The following is a 20,430-nucleotide window of genomic DNA, read 5'->3' as shown; positions in this document are numbered from 1 at the left end:
ATTTCTGTATACTACTTTCTCCAAGAGGCTGAGTGAACAGAGGTGTACAACTGAATAGAAATAATGTATATAGTCTCATGGTTTTAGTGCCATATTCTGGCGTATGATAGCAAGAATAGGGCAAGGCATTTCTAGGAAAAGTTTGCATTTCTTTTTGCAAAGAAAAGAAATCCAAACGGTCATAAGCTCTTAGAAGAAGATTTCAGACTGGATATAAGGAAAAACTTCATGGATCATGTGATCAGACTCTGAAATAGATTCCCAGCAGGGGTGGTGCAGGCACCTACCCTGGAGATCTTCAAAAGGAGACTGGATACACACCCTGCTGGGGATATTTGACCCCAGCAGTCTTTCCTGCCCAGAGCAGTGGGGCTGGATCTGATGATCTCACGAGGTACCTTCCAGCCCTAAACTTCTGTGAAACTGTAAAAGCTTTCTCGTGGGAGACTTTTATTATTGGGGCATCTGTTGGGAAGGAAATGTAGCAGTGCAAAAGCAGTCCAGCAGATTCCTTTTGTGTATCGGACATAACGGTTCAATACAGATGGTAGAGAAGCCAGTGAGGGGGAAAACCTCTCAACTTATTTTTCATCTTCACATTGTCAACCAATTCATCCTTGTTTCTGAGCAGTAACTTGGGTGAGACGATGATAAAATGGTGGATTTCAAGATCCCAAGGGGAGAAAGGAAAGAAAGCAGCAGAATAAGGATGGTGAACTTCAGAAATACTGACTTGAACAGACTCAGGGAACTAGTGGGCAGGGTCCCTCGGGAGACAAGTCTGAGGGAAAAGGGAATCTAAGAGAGCTAGCCAGACTTTAAAGTGGCTCAAGAGCATAGGAGCAAACTATCTGCAAAAGGTAGTTTAGTTACAGATGATGCAGATAAAGCTGAAGTAGTAAATATGTTTTTTACTTTGGTTTTCACTAATAGCGGTAGCTACCAGATGACGAGAGCAGTTGGCAGCAAAGAGAGGGAAGGAGGTAAACAACCTAGAGCAATGGTTCTCAAACTTTTTGGACTCAAGGCACACCTCCATAACTTTTGTTAATGGAGTGGCATCCAATTTCAGAAGTGAATTTCTATATTACAGTGCTTATCTCCTTACACAGTGGCTGGGCAGTAGGAATGAGAGATCATCCAGGCAGGGATAAGCTTGAGCCTGGTTTGTCTGCCTAGCTTATCTTCTTATCTTCTAATACTTCACTTACCTCTTCCCACCTTGCAGCACCCTTCAAAGGATCTGGCAGCACTCCAGGGTCCCCCAGCACCCTGGCTGAGGAACATTGGTCTAGACTAATGGCAGATCAGGTTAGGGATTACGTAAAGAAGCTAGATGCTTTCAAGTTATAGAATCAGAGAAGTGGTGCTGGACACTCTCTCACAATATTCTCATTAAGAAGCAAAGGAAATACAGACTAGATGAAAGCAGTGTAAGGTGGATTCATAACTGATTGGGTCATTGTATTAAACGAGCAGTCATCAATTATAGAATCATAGAAAATTAGGGTTGCAAGGGACCTCAGAAAGTCATCTGATCCAACCTCCGAATCAAAGCAGGACCATCCCCAATTAGATTATCCCAGTCAAGGCTTTGTCTACCCAGGTCTTAAAAACCTCCAAGGATGGAGAGTTCACAACCTCTCTGGGTAACGTGTTCCAGTGTTTTAGTACCTTCCTTGTGAGAGAGTTTTTCCCGATATCTAACCTAAACTTCTCTTGCTGCAACTTAAGACCATTGCTCCTCGTTCTGCCATCTGCCACCACTGAGAACAGGCTAGCTCCATCCTCTTTGGAACCACCCTTCAGGTAGTTGAAGGCTGCTATTAAATCTGCTCTCAGGGTTCTCTTTTCCAGTTCTCTCAGCCTGTCCTCAGAAGCCATGTGTCCTGGCCCCTTAACCATTTTTGTTGCCCTTCACTGGACACTCTTCAATTTGCCCACATCCTTTCTGTAGTGAAGGGCCCAAAACTGAACACAGTACTCCAGATGTGGCCTCACCAGTGCTGAATAGAGGGCAATAATCACTTCCATTGACCTGCTGGATAAACACCTACCAATGCAGCCCAGTATGCTGTTAGCCTTTTTGGCAACAAGGGCACACTGCTGGCTCAATATTCAGCTTATTGTCCACTGTAACCCCCAAGTTCTTTTTTGCAGAGCTGCTGCCTAACCAGTCAGCCCCCAGCCTGTACTGGTGCATGGGATTGTTCCATCATAAGGGCAGGACTTTGCACTTGTCCTTATTGAACTTCATGAGATTTCTTTTCTTTTGGTCCAATATTGCAATTTGTCTCAGTCTCTCTGCCCTACCCCCCTGCATATCTACTACTCCCCCCTCAGCTTGGTGTCATCAGCAAGCTTGCTGAGGGTGCACTGCATCCTATCCTCCAGGTCATTGATGAAGGCATTGAACAAAACCTGCCCCAGGACTGAACCCTGGGACACTCCACTTGGTGATACTGACTGCCAACTAGACATCGATCCATTGACTACTACTCTCTCCAGCCAGTTTTCTATCCACATTACAGCCCATTCATCCAACCCATACTTTCTTAGCTTGCCTGCAAGAATGTTGTGGAAGACCATATCAAAACCCTTGCTAAAGTCACTGGTCTCCCCAGATCCACAGAGCCAGTCATCTCATAGAAGGCAATCAGGTTGGTCAGTCATGACTTGCCCTTGGTGAATCCATGCTGACTGTTCCTAATCACCTTCTCCTCCTGGACTCCTCTCCTCCTCAGACTGGCCTCTCGGGGGATCCTGCCCATGAGTTCCCTGAGCTAGTCAAAGTCTGCTTTTCAGAAGTACAGGGTCCTTAATCCACTGCTCTCCTTCCTTTGTTTCTTCAGGGTCCTGAACTCAATCATCTTATGGTCGCTGCTGCCCAAGTTGCCATCCACTACTACATTCCCCATGAATTCTTCCCTGTTTGTAAGCAGCAAGTCAAGAAAAGCATGGCCCTAGTTGGCCACTCCAGCACTTGCACCAGGAAGTTGTCCCCAACACTCTCCAAAAACTTCCTGGATTGCCTGTGCACTGCTGTATTGCCCTCCTAGCAGATGTCAGGGTGACTGAAGTCTCCCATGAGAACCAGGGCCTGTGATAGGAAACTTGCACTAGCTATTTGAAAAAATCCTCATCTACCACATCCTCCTGGTCTGGTGCTCTATAGTTAAATCCCCACCATAATATCAATTGCTTAATGCGGTATTAAGAGGTGTTCCTCAGGGGTCTGTCCTGGGTCTGCTATTGTGTAATAACTTTGTCAATGATTTAGATGATGGGATTGAGTACACTTTCCAAATGTGCAAGCAGCACCAAGTCGGTTAATGTTCTACATAGATATTCTAGAGAGTAGGGCTAGGATCCAGAATGACCTGAGTAGAATAGATTAATGCTCGTCAAATGAAATTCAACAAAGGCAAGTGCAAAGTGGTGTACTTGGGACAGAATAAATACATGCAGAAATGCAGACTGGGCAATGACTGGCTAGGCTGCAGTATTGCAGAGAAAGACCTGACGGTTACAGTTGCCATAAATTGAATATGAGCCAAATGTGTGTTCTTGTTGCAAAATGAGGCAACAGCATCCTGGGTTGTATCATCAGGATTGTCACTTGCAAATCAAGAGAAGTTTTTTTCCGCTATATTCAGAACTGTTGGGGCCTCACTTGCAGTGTTGTGTCTAGTTTTGGATGCCACACTTCAAGATGGATGTGGACACTTGGAAAGAGTCCAGCCAGCGCAGAACAGCAAAAATGATTGGGGCCTGGGAGGCAAGACTTGCATAGAAAGACTGAAAGAACTAGGGTTATTGAGTCTGAAGAAGAGAAGGCTATGGGGAGATTATAGAAAGGATAGAAATGGGCTTTTATCTGTGGCTGTAGGGGACAGGAGTGAGTAGGAACACTGGTTTCAATCTGTAGTAGGAGGAGTTTAGATTGGAGATTAGGAAGAACTTTCTGATTTTTTAAGATGGTCAAGTATTAGAACAGGCTACCTAAGGAAATTGTGGATTTTCTAGCCCTGGGAACTTTCAAAAGCAGGTGATATGGATACTTGGCTGGGATGGTTTAGTCAGGAATGATCCTGCCCTGAGCCAGGAGCTGGAGTAGATCAGTGGTTCCCAACCTTTTGTAAACTGTGGCCCAGTGGAAGTGAGATGGGGCTCATGGTGCCGGCTGCTTCCCTCCCAGGGCTGACTCGGCACACAGCTTTAATCCCAGAAGCTCAGCTATAACCCCGGAAGCCACTCGCCCAGGCAGACAAATGGGGGTCTGATCGGGGGACTCATGCCATGACCTGGCAGCCAACCCGCCACGTGGCCTGGTAACAGGGCCATGGCCCAGTGGTTGGGAACCTCTGGACTAGGTGACCTTATGAGGTTCCTTCCAGTCCTGCTTTCCTTTGATCTTATGATTCCATTTCCTGGACCATCAGGGCTATAACAACACTCTATTTAAGAATAGGAGAAACAATTGTCTTCTCTTTCAACCAACAGTAAAAATCTCTTCCACCAGGATTTATGTGCTTAAAAATATGCTCATTTCATTTTTGTTACTAACAAGTAAACGTAGTTGTTTGTTTCATTCCCTTGCTTAAGTTCATTTCTGTAATAGTCATTTAAAGTTGCTGTTCCCCCTTTTTTCAAGTCTAAATATCAGAGAAATGCAAGTTATTATTGAGAAATTTTACTTTTTTTTTCAAGAAATGCAAAGCATTGTCTGTTGAACCTCTAGTGATCATTTTTTTTAAATAACTTTTGCTTTCTTTTAGATGATAATGTAAACTGGTATTCCAGTAGTGAAGAGGAAGAGGGAAGCAGTGTTAAATCAATATTAAAAACCTTAAAGAAACAAAGTGAGAATTTTAGGAATCGGCAACAACATTCCACAGATCAGCATATGCTCAGTGTTCCTACTGACCCACGGCTTGCTAAAGAGAAGGCCGTAGGAAATCAAGCTGTTGACCCAAGGTTGAGGTCCACTCCGAGATCAAATACTAGAAAACCTTCCGAATCGGCATCATTAGACCCAAGACTTGCGCGGGATCCTAGAATGTTGAGGATTAATGAAAGTGGACACGCAAGTTCTTCGGTTGTGGGTGCAAAGTTAGATTTACATCATACGCATTCCGGAGTTAAAGTCAAACAAAAAGGAATGGATGATGATGAAGAGGATACGGAAAGAGAATTGAGAGAGCGAGCTTTTCTAATTCCTTTGGAACCTTTACCTGGTGTAACATTAAGGGATCCAAGATCTCAGCTTAGACAGTTCAGCCACATTAAAATGGATATTATCCTGATAAAACCAAACTTTGCTAAGCATATTGTATGGGCTCCTGAAGACTTGCTTCCAATACCCTTACCTAAACCTGACCCAGTCTCTTCAATTAATTTACCTCTTCCTCCACTTATAGCTGACCAGAGGCTTAATAAATTACGGAATTTGAAAAATGATCCGCATCCAAATGCAATGCCAGCTGACCCAAGACTAGCAGCAAAAGTGAAAAATAGCATAACAAGCAGAAGTGGCTTTTTGGACCAATCTGCAGAGTCACATGCCAGTAGTTCAAGCAAACTGGGAGATCCCCGCTTACAAAAAAACGTTGATCCCAGACTCCATAGACTGTCTAGTACAGACACTCACCATGGAATCGCAAAGGATTCTCATCCTCCAAAATTTGACCCTCGTCTAGCCAGATCTGGTATTGGTTCATCACAGTCCTCAGAAGCTGTGACTTGTAAATCTGACCCAGACATTCTGCCTCCATATGCACCCAAGCTATCATCAACTGGTGTTAGACTGGGAACTCCAAGCTCCATACTTAGTGGTATTAGTTTATATGATCCAAGAGACCACAGTTCATCAATAGACACTGCTCCAAGTAATTCAGGAGAGAATGGAGAGAACCAGAAAAAAAGTATTCTGAAAAACACTGTAAAAAATGAGCCTAGTCTCTCAGAAGATACATTGCCACAGAAGACTGCCTCAAACGTGGAAAAAACTACCGAAGCATCAGCAGAGGCCAGTTCAGATAAAGCAAATAGCATCAGTAAATCTCAGGCTAAGCATTCAAGCACTGCACCAGCAGTGCATAATCTTCCCATCCAAGCATTGTCAGGATTGATCAGACCGCAGTACAGTGATCCAAGGCAAGTTAGACAGCCTGGACAGGTTAATCAAATGCAGGATAATGATCCAAATGGGGAATCGGATGATAAATCCCTAAAAGATGTTTTCAAGACCTTTGATCCAACTGCTTCACCATTTTGTTAGCAACTGAGTTCAGTCTTTTTACTGTTGTGAATATTGCAGTTTTCTGCTATTTTGTAACTGGTTTACCTCTTTGCTTTATTTATTTTTAAATTATAATTATCAACACTTTTCAGCTGCTAATCTCAGAACCACATGCGGTTATACAGTATGCTATAGTGTTTGCAAAGCTGTGGTATTTTCTATATTATACTTTTCCAATTTCAGGGAGATTAATTGACATGTAGAAAAAGACATGTATCATGTTAGACCTGATAAAAGCACTTTCATTGTAAATAAGTCATTAAGAATTCAACTCCGAAGACCTTGTATATGTGTAAGTTGTCTCTTTCATAATCAACATTTAGATATAATGATTGCCACTTTTGTATGATTGTATAGGTTCAAGCAATATGATGTACATTACTGTGAGAGACACTATTTAAGACGAGGATTGTCTGACTTACCAAGCCAAACCTACTAACTGAAATATACATAGATGATGTAAGAGGAAAATGTTGATCCTCCTTTTCAGAGCAGTGGATGTAAGACATTGTTTTTATTCATGCAGTCAATATTCTTAGTGTAAAAGATACCTATATCACTTATTGCGGAGTTAAAATGTCATATCTTTAAAAGTATTTTATTCTATACTGTAAATAGAAGAAATTGTGAAGTCAATAACTAGAAGAACATTACAGTTAAAGTAGAGAATACTTAAGTTCTCTAATACAAAAAAGTTTTTATTTAATTTTTCACACATACACAATTCTGACTTAGTGTGATAGGTTACATTGTGGTGTTCATGTATTGCAATGTATTTTTGTATTCAGATGCTTAATTTGTATTGCTTTTTTGTATTGATGTAACTGCAGTACTTGTATTCATTGTGTCTTTATGACATTTTTAACAAAAAAATTAAAAAAGGGTACAATTAAAGTCTAGTAGTGACTATTAAACTAATAAATTACCAGAGAGTTGGACTGTGGGAAAGCAGTAATAGAAAATGTCTGAAGCAGAGATGATAATCAAATATGCTGTAAAATACTCAGCTGCCACAAGAAGGTACTGCAACAGGATCTGGCTGTACTCTCATAGGCAAAACTCCCATTAACTCCAAAGGGACTATTAATTGAGCAGTGTCATCAAGATCAAGCCCTTCATGTTGCACTCTTTCTCTTGCGCATGTGTGTGCGCACTCTTTCTCTCTCTCTCTCTCTCCCGTACTTGCTTACGTTCTTTTTAACTAAATATAGCTAGTCATCAAAGGCATGTACCATACAGAGTGCCAGGTGTTATCATGGGTCTTTCACCCATGAGGATTTAGTAGCTCAGACCACAGCTGACTTCAATTCTCCTTGGTTCTACCCTTTGGGCTGTCTTTGTGTATGGCTCTGTTAAATCTACAGTAATTGGTCTTAAAAGTATAAAAAAAGACAGTATTTTTACATCTCTTTTGCAGGTATCACCTGCTACTAGATGTCCTGGTCTACTCTTTCCCAATGTAATTCTTCTTTGGATTCTATTCCCTTCCCTTTTCTTTTAATGTATTTGATTGAGATGACAATCACGGCTGAGACGTTGTTCATAGATGATCATGTTAATTGTACCTATGCAGTAACTTGGATACAGAGTCAAACAATCTTGTTTCATGAATGGAACAGAAAGGATCAAAATGGTAGTCTGATGATAAATGCTACCTTTGTGCAAGTTGATTAGTTACTAGTTGATTATAGGAATTTAACTGCTCATTTTGATTTCCTGGTTAGTTTGTTGTTAACACTATATTAACAAACTGTTAACACAGTATTAACAAACTAGCACTCTTCAAAATTAATGCGACTTACAACAATTGTGCATTGTCCATTTGATATGAAAATATAAGAACATAAAGAATTGTCATTTACTGGGCCAGACAATAGATGTATCTTGCCCAGTATCCTGTGTCGCACAGTGGCAGAGAGTGGATGCTGAAAAGGAGACTGAATTGGGTATAACCAGGGTAATTTTTTCCCCACTGTTCCTCTCACTTGCAGCCTCCAGCAGTTAAAGTTTAGGAAGTTCTGGTTCGGAAACTGTACCCCTAACTCCCATGCTCAATAGCTACTGATGCCCCTTTCCTCTAAGAATTTATCCAGTCCCTTTCTGAACTGGCTAAACTATCTGTTTCCATTTGGTGGCAGTGTGTTTCACACTTTAATTACACACTGTGTGGAAAAGAACTTCCTTTTGTTAGTTTTAAACTTACTACCTGCTAGTTTCACTTTATGATCCCTAGTCATAGTAGTATTTAGTATTGTGTGAGAGGCTGAACAATAAATCCCTATTTACTTTCTCTTCACCATTTAATATTTGTAAATCCTTATTGTGTCCCCCTTCAAACCTCTCTTTTCTAAACTGAATAGGTCTAGCCTCTTTCTAAACTGAATAGATCTAGTCTCTCCTCATATGGTAGCCCCTCCATACCACTAATCATCTTTGTTACCCTTCTCTGGACCTTTTCTAGTTCTTTACCTTTTTTGAGATGTGAGGACCAGAACTGGACACAGTATTCAAGGTGTGGATGCACCATGGATTTATGAAGAGATCATGATGATACTTTCTGTTCTGTGTACAGTTCCCTTCTTAATAATCCCTAACATTTTGTTTGCCTTTTTGATGGCTGCTTAGCACTGAGCTGGTGTTTTTAGAGAACTGTACCACAGTGACTCCCAGATCTCTTTCCTGTGTGGTAACAGCTAATGTAGAGCCCATCATGGTGTAGGTATAGTTTGGGTTATTTTTTACCATGTGCATCACTTTACACGTACCTGCATTGAATTACATTTGCCGTTTAGTTGCCAATTTCTAGTCCACAAGTGGATGTTTCCCTGTAATCCCAAGACTACATAACTTCATTAAGAGCCTCTGATGGGGGACCTTGTCAAAAGCTTTTTTGGAAGTCCAAATATACCATGTCAACAAGATTGCCCTGATCTACCTGCTTATTGACAGATTCACAGAGCTCTAATAGGTTGGTAAGGCATGATTTCCTTCTGACAAAGCTATGTTGGTTCCTCCCCAGAAAGTCATGTTCATCTATGTGCTGAACCATTGTTTTTTTTCCTAACTTCTGTGAATCTGTTTCTACCAATTTTCCAGGAACCAGAAGTTAGGCTCACTGGCCTGTAGTTCCCTGCATCCCCACTGAAGCCTTTTTTAAAATATGGGAGTCACATTGGCAACCCTCCAGTCCTCTGGTACCGAGGCTGTGATAGGTTGCATGCTCTAGTTAGGAGTTCACCAATTTCTGTTCTGAGCTCCTTAAGAACCCTAGGGTGAATGCCATCAGGTCCTGGTGTGGTTTGCTTCTGTTTAGTTTATCAATTTCCTCTACAACCTCATGTATTGAAACCTCAGTTTGGGTCAACTCCACTCCTAGAGAGGAGTGGATATGGTGACAGAGTTTCCCTAACATCTTCCACAGTGAACATAGGTGCAAAGAATGCATTTAGTTTCTTGGCAATGGCCCTGTCATCCTTTAGTGCTTCTTTTACAAAGGTCCAAATGACTGCCTGGCAGGGCTTTGGCTTCTAATGTACTTAAAGCAATTTTTACTGTTACCTTTTGTGTCTCTAGCAAGTTTCTCCTCAAATTCATTCTTGTCTTATTTCAGTTTTACATTTGCCTTGCCAGTGTTTATGCTCTTTTTTATTTTCTCCATTAGGATTTGACCGAGTTTTTTAAATAAGCCCTTTTTGTGCGTATTAGCTCTGCTGTTCTGCTATTAAACCATGCTGGCTTTCTTTGGGTCGTCTCTCCATTCTTTTTCTTTTTGATTTGCAGTATGCATTGGCTTTGTGCTTCCAGTATGGTGTTCTTAAGCAATTCCCTGCAAGTTCTGCCTGCAAGTTCTTTGTCTCTTTAGGGGACCCTTTTAACTTCTGTCTAACTAGTTTCCTCATTTTGGTGTAGTCTCCCATTTTAAAGTTAAGGCCTACTGTGGTAGATTTTCTTGTCTCCCCTCCTACATGGATGTCAAACATTATGGTCACAATTGCTGAGCAGCTCAGTAATGCTTACCCTTTGCACCAAGTCCTGTGCACTACTTAGGACTATATCAAAAATGGGCTTTTTCCTCTTGTATGTTTCAAGACTAACTGATCTAGAAAACAGTCTTTTATGACATCAGGAAATTTGCATCCCAGCCTGATTTTAGATTGGCCCAGTCTATTTATGAAAAGTTGAAGTTCCCCTTTATTACTGTGTTTTCTGCTGTCACCACCTCTCTCAACACCCTTAGCATTTCTAGCTCACTGCTACCATCCTGATCTGGCGATTGATAGTATTTCCCTAGACATACCTTTTTTTTTCTATTGATACCCAGGATGTCTATCCACACAGATTCTATGGTACCTCTCTTTATCAGATGAAAAGTGTAACCTATTTGATTCCATGCAGTCTTTGATGTAGAGTACCACTTCCCCACCAGTACAGCCTACTCTTATCATTTCTGTATAATTTGTATTTTGATATTACAGCATCCTATTGATTTTTTTTTTCCCCCTCATTCCACCATGTTTCAGATACCTATTATGTCAGTATCATTATTTACTGCTGAGCATTCAAGTTCCTTCACTTTTGATCTTAGACTTCTAGCATTAGTATAAAAGCATGTGTACTTTTTATTGTTGCCTGGTTGGTTACTTCTGTGTGACCTTTTACTCATTAAAGGTATTTGCTTGTGCTTGTCTTCACCCTGTTTCTTATCCCTATTTTTTATGGTTTCACCACTGTAGGGTGCGTCAATATGAACTGTGCGCTGTTCTGCACTGTCAGTTTTAACCCATTTTTAGTTTAAAAGTTGCTCTACCACCTTTTTAATGTTACATGCCAGCAGTTTGGTACCATTTTGGCTCAGGTGGAGACTATTGCTTTTATCTAAAGTCTGTTATAGGTGTCTATTCAGAATTATACTTTATAGATTTCTATTCAGAATTATCAACTAGTGGTATGCAAAGATCTGTTCTTGACCCACAGACCTTGGGTTAAAAAAAGTAAATTAATGATTAATGTTCAGAATACTAAGTTTGCAGTAAAAATTCAGTAGGACAGGTGAGTGACTTGGATTACTTAGGAAAACGTAGTCAAATGTGCATTTTGATACAGCTAAGTACACAGTTTTACATCTAGGAACAAAAGAATGTACTTGCACATTAGATGGAGGCTATGTCTGTAAAAGCTATGATTTTTAAAAGGATTTGCAATTTATTGTAGAGAACCAATGGAATATGAAATTCTAGTGGTTTGCTATAGCGCAATGGGCTAATACTGTACTTGGATGAGGAATATCCTGCAGAAGTTAATGTTAATTTTTTCTTTGTACATGGTATAAAGATGACCATTAACTGAGTTCTAAGTCTAGCTTTAGTGTTAAAATGTTTTAAGTTGTTGAAAAATTAGGATCCAGAGAATAACTTTGAGAATTGTTTGAGGATGAGAAAACGTGTTACAGACAGGCTTCAGCTTGTTTAGCTTATCAAAGATCAATGGCCTGTAAGAACTTACTAGAGAATACAGAGGTGGTCCTTTAATTTGCCAGATAAAAACATTACAAAAGCCAATGGTTGAAAATTGAACATGGCAAAATCTCAGTTGGAAGCAAGTTGCAGTTTTAAGTGGGGAGCTTAACTATTGGAACAGCTTACTTGGAGATATGAATTCAACTGAAGACTTTGAATAGAGTCAGGACTTTGGATGTCTTTGAAAGATGCAGTCACCTGGAAGACATGAGCTATTTTGGAATCTTAGGGTAAAAATTGGGTTGCATTCATCAGGAGGTCAAACTTAAACGATCACAATGTTAGTTTGTTTAGATATTCAGATATTCTTAGATTTGACATTAGAAAACAAGAAAGGTAAATAATTCCAGGCTTCAAGACTTTTGCTAGTCAGCTGCAAGGAGCAAGAAGAAATTTTTCCTCCTTATCACTGCTTTATAGATGCTGGGGTGGTATTTTTGCCTTACTTAAAAGCATTGGACATTGATTGCAGCTGTGTGTTTTGATTGAGTACTCATTTTCCTGCCCATACTAAGAAATATCTCTGGTCATGGCTACCTGGCCTTCCTGTTTAACTCAGAATCAACTGATTGTCATACTTGGGGCTGCAAAGGAATTCCACCCCCCCACCACCACCCCTGGTCAAAGTTGCAAGGAATATGGTGGATTTCAGCTTTCACTCCAGCATGAGATAATGGTCTTTCTGGGATCTCAGAGCATACAACCAATTTTCTGCCTCTGCAGTTGCAAGCAGTGCCGTTGTTGCCATTCGTTTTTGTGTGCAACATTGTAGGCTTTGCGATGTGCTTTGTGGCTACTGTCTATGAGGGGTAGCCAGTTTTTGGTAAATTGTTTTCTGGGAATGCAGGGAACTGGATTGATTTAGACCCTTAGAATCAGAGAATCAAAATTAGAGTTAGAAGAGACCTCAGTAGTCATCTAGTCCAACCCCCTGCTCAAAGGAGGACCATCCCCAACTAGATCATCCCAGCCAAAGCTTTGTCTATGTGGGTCTTAAAACCCACCAAGGATGGAGCTTCCACCACCTCTCTGGGTAAGCTGTTCCAGTGTTTTACTACCCTTCTAGTGTTTTTTTTTTTTAAATATCTAAGCTAAACTTCCCTTGCTGCAACTTGAGACCATTGCTCCTTGTTCTGTTATCTGCCACTACTGAGAATAATCTAACTCTATCCTCTTTCAAACCCCCCATCTGGTAGTTATCCTTAAATTAGACCTTGAGTTTAAATCTTAGGAAAATCTCTGGAATAGTTGGACAGTGAGATAGCTGGATAGACAGCCCAGGGAAGTTATAGTATCTCCTTCATTGGAGGTTTCAAAAGGAGGCTGGGTAAATTTTTGATAGGCATGATTTAGACATAGCAAGTTCTGAGCTGCTTTTAAAGTAGCCAAAAGAAATGAAGGGAAGGGCCTGAGCACAGGAAGAAGAAAAGGAGAAGTAAATGTGGCCAACTGTACTATTGAAACCACAACTCTCACTGATTCTAGTCAAAGCAACCCATTGAATGTGACCTGCTGAACTCAAGCAACACAACTTAGCCTGCTGATTCTGCCCATGGCCTAGAAGTTGACGATTTTTCAGAGTAAGCTATATTACTCTTGTAATGAGGACAATGCCCTGGTACATCACAATGATTGTGCAACATGTAGACTAGCATCTTTCATGCTACAACCAACCACCATCTTTCTTATGGCAACCTTCTACATATGTGAGTACTAGTATGTCCTCCTTTAGCTTAGACAATTGAAAATAAAATCCAAGTTTTTCACCTTTCCTTTTAGGTTGTTTTCTAAATCTCTTATCATTCTTGTTGCTTTCCTCTGGATATATACCAGTTAATCTTTCAAAATGTGGGCCCCAAAACTAGACAGTACAGCAGCTAAGACCTAGCAGTACCAAGAAGAGTGGGGGTAGTTACTTCCCATATCTAACAAACATTACAATGCTGCTATTAAGACCACAGTGACATTTGCCTTTTTGGTAACATTACATTGTTGACATATTTATTTTGTGATCCACTAGAGCTTTTTTCTTATTGACCGTTGGCCAGTAATTTACCATTTCATATCTGTGCATAAAAAGTAGAGCTGGAAGGGACCTTGGGAGATGTAGTCCAGCCCTTGCTAAAGACAAGATCATCCCCTACGAAACTATTGCAGTCAAGTGTTTATCTACCATGATCTTAAAAATGTAATAAGGATGGAGACTCCACAACCTCTCTGGGTAGTCTGTTTCGATGCTTAACCACCTGCTGATTAAGAAAGTTCTTCCTAATTTCCAGCCTAAATTTCAGACCATTGCTACTTGTTCTGTCCCCTACAGCCACACAAAATATTCATCCTTTTTTATAACTACCCTCCAGGTACTTAAAGACTGTTATTGAATCCCCCATCTGCTCCAGACTAAATAATCCTAGTTGACAAATCCACAGTGGTTGTTTTCTGATTACCTCATTGTCACCTAGGTGTTTTCCATTAGATGATGCTGTTGATTCTCTTCCCTATTTAAAAATTAAAAAATAGGTAGTATGTTTGCTTTTCTCAAGCCATCTGGCATCCCTCCTGTGTTCCATAAGTAAAGCTATAGTTTCCCTACAGCAGTCACAGAAACCATGATTTGGAAGAAGCTTCATGAAATGCCCTGGCATTCAGTCCAGGAGAGCCTGAATAGTAGCATGGAAAATGCAGTTCAGTCGGGGATATTGGCCTACAACTGACTTTGACAACCTACTGCCTGGAGGTCAGATCCAGCCCCCTAAGAAATTTGACCTGGTCCACAGCAGCAGGGATGAGCCACACAGTGGCAGGTTGGGGCAAACCACTTCAGGGCTGAGCTGTTACTTCAGCTCACCTTTGGTAAGGGAGGCATTAGCCCTGCAGAGTACAAGTCCTATGATGCAGTGCTCCATGACTGGGAAATAAACTTGGTGAGGTTTGCAAGCATGGAGGAAGCATCCTTGGTAACCTTTGCATTCATGTTTTTCACACACTTATGCTGTGCAATTTACTAAATATGACCAAGCTAGAAAACTGCTTTGGCACGTTCCTTAAATATTCCTGAAATTCATCAGGTTTATTGGCTTGAATATATTTGACTGACTTGAATACATTTAACTTATCTAAATATTCTTTACCCTGATTCTCACCCCCTCCCCTTCTAGTCTTTGCACACCTCCTCTTATTAAAATTAAGCACACTGTATAACTTTTCATGAATACTTTTTTTGTGAACAGGGATATCAGCGAGGGTCTGCTCCAGCTTTCTCTGCATTATCTGCTGTTTGCTTTCCTTTTCTGGTAAGCACGAGAGCTGTACTATCCTTGATCATTGTCTTACTTTCAGGTTCTACAAATACATTTTTTGTGTTGTCTTTATGCTACTTGACCTCAGCCTTCCTGATTTTATCGCTATGTATTGGTGCTATCTTAAGTAATATATCCTCATACAAATCCTATGCAGTTTTTCAGGTGCTTAAACAATTCTTCATATGGCCATACACATCTTTATGCTTCCTACCCTTCCCTAGCCTTGAAACAGTTAGCCATTGTCTCTCCTCTTAGTCTCTTTCAACAACTGCCAACTCACTGGCAGTTCTTTATCTCAGTGATTCTCAACCTTGTTTGTCTCAGGACCCATTTGGAAACATCGATGGCCAGTCCCGTCCCAGTGCCCCTCACTCCTGACCCACTGTCACTAGGCCCCAGCTCCCCAGTGTGTGGGGCAGAGGGTGGATGTGTGGCATGAGGGTAGGGAGGCATGGGGGGCCCCAAGCAGCCCATTGCATGTTGGGGCTCTGCCAGCCGGCAAGGGAAAAGCCACAGTTTCCCACGTTTTTCTCCTTTTCAAGGAGAATCCATTTTTCAAGTTTGTCTATGACTCTTTCATATATTCTTGTGTCCTACTTTCGCGTTGCAACCCATGGATTGATGAACTGCTTTCGTCTCATACATTATCTGCCTAAGAGACCATACTTATAGTCTCCCCAAGTTTGTCAGTGTTTGCTTTTTTAGAAATATTTGTTGTGCTGCTCTTGCATCTTCCTCTTAGGATAGTGAACTCATAGTTTTCATAATCACTTTCAACCAGCATATCTTCTACATTTAGATTTTCAACCAGTTTCCTGTTAGTCAAAATCCAGTCTAATGTAGCTGCTCCCTAGTAGTTTTCTTTACCTTCTGAAACAAAAGGTCCCTTCCACATTCAAGAACTGGACAGGTTGTAAGTATACTACCATTTTGTTTTTCCAGTAGGTGTTTGGGTAATATTACCACCAGAATTACCACCAGACTCTGTTATACAGATGCTGCTTTGAGTTACTAATCAAAAGCCTCATCACTGTCTTCTCATAAAGTACCCTACAGGAAACCCCTAATGTGACATCACCCCTGTTCTCTTCTTATTCTCTTCCCAGGTGCATTCAGCCAGTTTAACTCCCAACTTTTTGTGAATTTGAGATCCATTCCTGACATACAACATAAGACCCTTTCTTTTTCCCTGTCATTCCTGAACAAACACTGATCTTTTATACCAACAGCCAAGTCCTGTATGTCATCCCACTGAGTCTCTGTCACTCCAGCTTCTCACTCCCATGTCTGCCCCTCCCCACACCCAGCTTTTCTTCCAGGCCATTTTTTGCTCTCCCATAATGATTTATTGCCAGGTCCCTTCAAATTAGGACTGTGCAAAGCTTTGGGTGCTGACTCAATTTGGAGGTGATTCGGCAGCCAAATATCTGAATCCAAATTGAAGTGGGAGACAAAAGGTCCAAATCGATTTGAAGCCTCCAAATCATTTTGGAAAAGATTCAGAGGAAGATTTGGAGATTCAGCAATTTGGGCAGTCCCTGCTTGCCACCGCAAGGAGCTGGACCCGGGCTTCATGCCGGTAAGAGGGTGGGGGCAGGGACCCCTGCCAGGCCCCATCCTCTGCCTGCTCCCTGACCCCTGCCTGCTGTCCCAGCCCCACCATGATTGCCCTGCCCAGCCTGGCCCCAGCATCCTGGCACTTTAAGAAAGAAAGAAAGGCCCTGCACTCACTGGTTCCTGTCAGATAAGGTGAGGGAGCAATCCCCACTGCCCTGCACTGCATCAGGGGCTCTGCCACAAGTCCCCCATCTCCCCCTCCACACACTCCCAGCCCTGTCAATGGCTGACCTGCCTGCGCCCTGGCTCTTTTTTTTTTTTTTTTAAAGAGCAGCAGTTGACAAAGCCCCCCCCCCACACAGCACATGGCAATGGGGTTCATCACCCAGGTCCTCTGCCTGTCCCCCACAAGGTTGACAAGTCTTGTGTTGTAGGCTGCTCTTCTTCCCCTTTGGCTTATAAGGTCTGACTCCCAGAATACTGTCCCAGGGCTGAGGAAGCCTAAGCTTTCCTGTCAAGTACCATTTGCCCAATCATATTCATCCCTAATATTTGTCTGCCATAGCCTCAGCAGGACTGTCAGTCACTTGTGTTCCCAAGCCCTACCACCTCACTCCCAGCAACTTTTCTGTGATGTCTGAATTTGTCTCCTGGCAGTGCCTCTCCAAGGGTGAGGGGTCAGGTCACCAGGGCTCTGGCCTTTTTAAAAGGGACCTTCTGAACCTGCTAGGAAAAGGTGTACCTAGCTTCACCTGCTTGGTAGTAGATGTTTGAGGCCAAGACTATAAGCTGTTTTAGAGCCAGTGGCTAAATACCAGCATCTGGAGATGCAAAAATAGAAGACTGGAAGTGTTGGGGGGTAGTATAGTACAACCATTACCTTACAGGAACTCTATAGCTCCTGGCAGGACTTCCACAGGCCAATGAAGCAAATTTCTGGAGTACAGCCTGCTAAGCCAGGGATCAGCAACCTTTCTCGAACAGGAGGCCAAATTAATACAGCTTGGTCCCAAAGTGAGCTAGAGGTAGCAGTTAGATAGTTTGCCACTAGATGGCAAATGATCATGAAAAAAGTGGTAAAGGTGGATTATGCCAACTTCTGTAACAATAGCATTTTTGGCAGGTCACGAAAACTTGTTCTACAGGCCAGATCCAGCCAATGGGCTGAAAGTTGCTAACCCTTCCCCTAAACCAAACAGCAGTGTCATGTTGACACTTAATCCTTGCACTGCAGTGGACATGTACAGTCACAGTTCATAACTTCAAAACATTCAATCATATAAAGCTCATCTGAGATTCTTAATTTAAGACTGCACTTTTATGCTTTCTAAACAGTTAGCTCCACTTTATGGGTTTTGACTTACATAATTTTGACCAAGAAGCTGACTCAGCCCTTTTGCTGTCCATATGCCACAGAGTTTGCAGCTAATTTCAGCAACATAACTCCTTGGTTGCCCAGGCCTTAGCTAGCTGCCTCAAACACCAGGCAGCCAGCAAGCAAGGCTACCTGGCAAGGTGAAAAATTAATTAACTGTAGTGGAGGTGGATCCAGGCAGAGACAGAAAACAAAATGTCACATATACAGTCTCTGCTTCAATCTCTTCAGCCTTCATGGTGGAAGTCCCCTGGCAAGTGGGTGGAGCTGTCCTGCTATTCTGGCTGCAAGCCCTGCTCCCCCTCCAAACAGCAACAGCTGGATGATGGGCAGTTCCCCTGAGCATCTCTGTGCATGGGTCCATTAGGTGGAGCTTCCCCTTAAAAGATCTTTTTAGAACAAAAATATTCCCACTCCAAACACTCCAACTCAGTTTCATTTTAAAAACACTGATTAGTTTTGAAGTTGCTTTGAGGGTTTGCTTTCTTCCTACCTGGTTAGTCTCTCTTTCATATTAATCCCTTCTACATTGCTATAAGAGTGCATGATGTGTTCAGAATTCATGACAGAGGGGATATCTTTTATTAGATCAACTAAATAGTTGCAGAAAAATGTTCTTTATTTGCAAGCTTTCAAGCTCACATGTCCTTCCTCAGGCAAAAGAGAATGCATGGATTGTAACATTTCTCCCAAGTAGAAATGAAACTTCACATTTGCACAGGAGAATAGAAAGATGTTATAGGTTCCCCTGAGTGGAAAAGCTCATGTTATGCAAAATAGGCTCAAATAACAGTTGGAGCAGTCTGTTTACCTCCAAGGTGTCTGATAGTAATTAAATGTTTCAGGGTGTTGAGTTGTTTCTTCCTTCTTGGTAAGATGCTTTCTATTGCACAGGAGAGAGGCTGATGGCTGAAGTCTGTATGCCTGTTGTGACATGTCAGTTCTGCCGTGATGATATGACCATGGCTCCCAAGTCTGGGAGGGGGACACCTGCAGAAGCCAGCAGTGGTGGGGATGGGGCTGGCAAGCACCAGCAAAAGCTGCAAGTGGCATCAGTGGCAGGGATGGGGCAGGTGAGCTCCAGCAAAAGCCACTGGTGGTGTTGGCAGCAGGGACAGGGCTAGCATGCACCTGCAGAAGCTGTCAGCAGCAGAGGACTATCCTGTTGGGGGGTGGCATCTGCCTCCCTGTATCCCCCCTACCAGTTGCCTATGGATATGACTGAATAGTCACACTATAATTAATCAACAAAGGAAGCCATAGACCTGTGGCACCTCTTTTATGCTTTGCAGCCTCCTAATTGCCTAGAAGAGCAGTTCATGGATGTCTTGAAGGTTTAACGAACTATTCTTGATCTGTAGCTCATTTGGGAACACTTGATTGCAAGTATCTGTAGTATGATAGTGAGTAGTTGGTGTCAATGAGGAGGGAGGGGCCTTGTGAAGAGAAAAACAAAACTAAACAAAAACCATCTCCCCCCCAACTCCCCACTCTTACCTCTCAGCAACAGCAGGCATCACCCATTCTCTTCTTCTCCCCCATGGGGCAGAACTCAAGTAGCAACTTCAGGGCCCAGGAGAGGCAGACTCATGCCCCAGCTGAGCACTGGCTCTTGCATCAACAGATCTTGCCTCCTATATTCATGGATCCTCTGGGGAATTGCTACTGACTGTAATGCATCCAGGCTAAAGCTAAAACCTATCTTGGTCTAGAAATTGGCCATTTATCCATTAAAAGGTACCAACCTGTCCTGGATTCCATGCAATATGGCTCTAGAAGCAAACCTCTGATCCTTGCAGAAACACTTTTGCAACTCCTTGAACAGTCCAACTCTGTACTTCGGCCTTTCTGTATCTTTCTGTTGATTTGAACCATTTCTATTCCCACTTGTTTTAGAAATAACTGACTACGTACCAGACTTATTAAGAAACCCTATGGTCAGGTTTTAGCCATCATAATGGTCTTTCACACTTAAAACTGCATACAGGTGAAGATGGACTTCTTTTTACTTACACCACACCCAGGAGCATGAGATGTAGCAAAGCATCAGCCTATCCTCCACCCCAGAACAATTCTGACTGTTTGACTCCATGCACTCCAGCTAACCATGAATACTAACATTTTTAGTTATAAACAGCAGTACACACTACAGCAGACAGTAGTTTCAGCTTTATATGTTAAAAGGAAGCAGAGTATACATCCCCTCACTAGCAAGGCAGGTAGATGAGTCTTGCCAATCTAGAGATTTCAAAAGCCTCAGAGATGAAGGTAAGCCTAGTGGAGACTGTTAAGCTTCCTGTTGACTTTGGTCCAGAGTATTGTACCCAGGACATCCTGTCATACAGGCTCTCTGTAAGAAAATAGCAGCCTCTAGGAGGG

At 42.0% G+C, this 20,430-nt stretch overlaps 1 protein-coding gene across 3 annotated transcripts in view; it reads left to right on the top strand.

The window, feature by feature from the left end:
- Positions 1 to 10,992, top strand: part of ZC3H6 (zinc finger CCCH-type containing 6) — a 77,385-nt gene extending 66,393 nt beyond the window's left edge. For all 3 annotated transcript variants that reach the window (XM_059720314.1, XM_059720313.1, XM_059720315.1), the window contains exon 12: positions 4,779 to 10,992. In XM_059720314.1, coding sequence (XP_059576297.1) covers positions 4,779 to 6,280 — 1,502 coding nt within the window. In that variant the 3' untranslated portion in view covers positions 6,281 to 10,992. The remainder of the gene's footprint in view (positions 1 to 4,778) is intronic.
- Positions 10,993 to 20,430: the final 9,438 nt, after the last annotated feature.

The sequence above is a fragment of the Alligator mississippiensis genome, chromosome 1, assembly GCF_030867095.1.
Source record: "Alligator mississippiensis isolate rAllMis1 chromosome 1, rAllMis1, whole genome shotgun sequence".
NCBI classification, from domain to species: Eukaryota; Metazoa; Chordata; order Crocodylia; family Alligatoridae; genus Alligator; species Alligator mississippiensis.
This window is presented reverse-complemented; position numbering and strand designations above follow the sequence as displayed.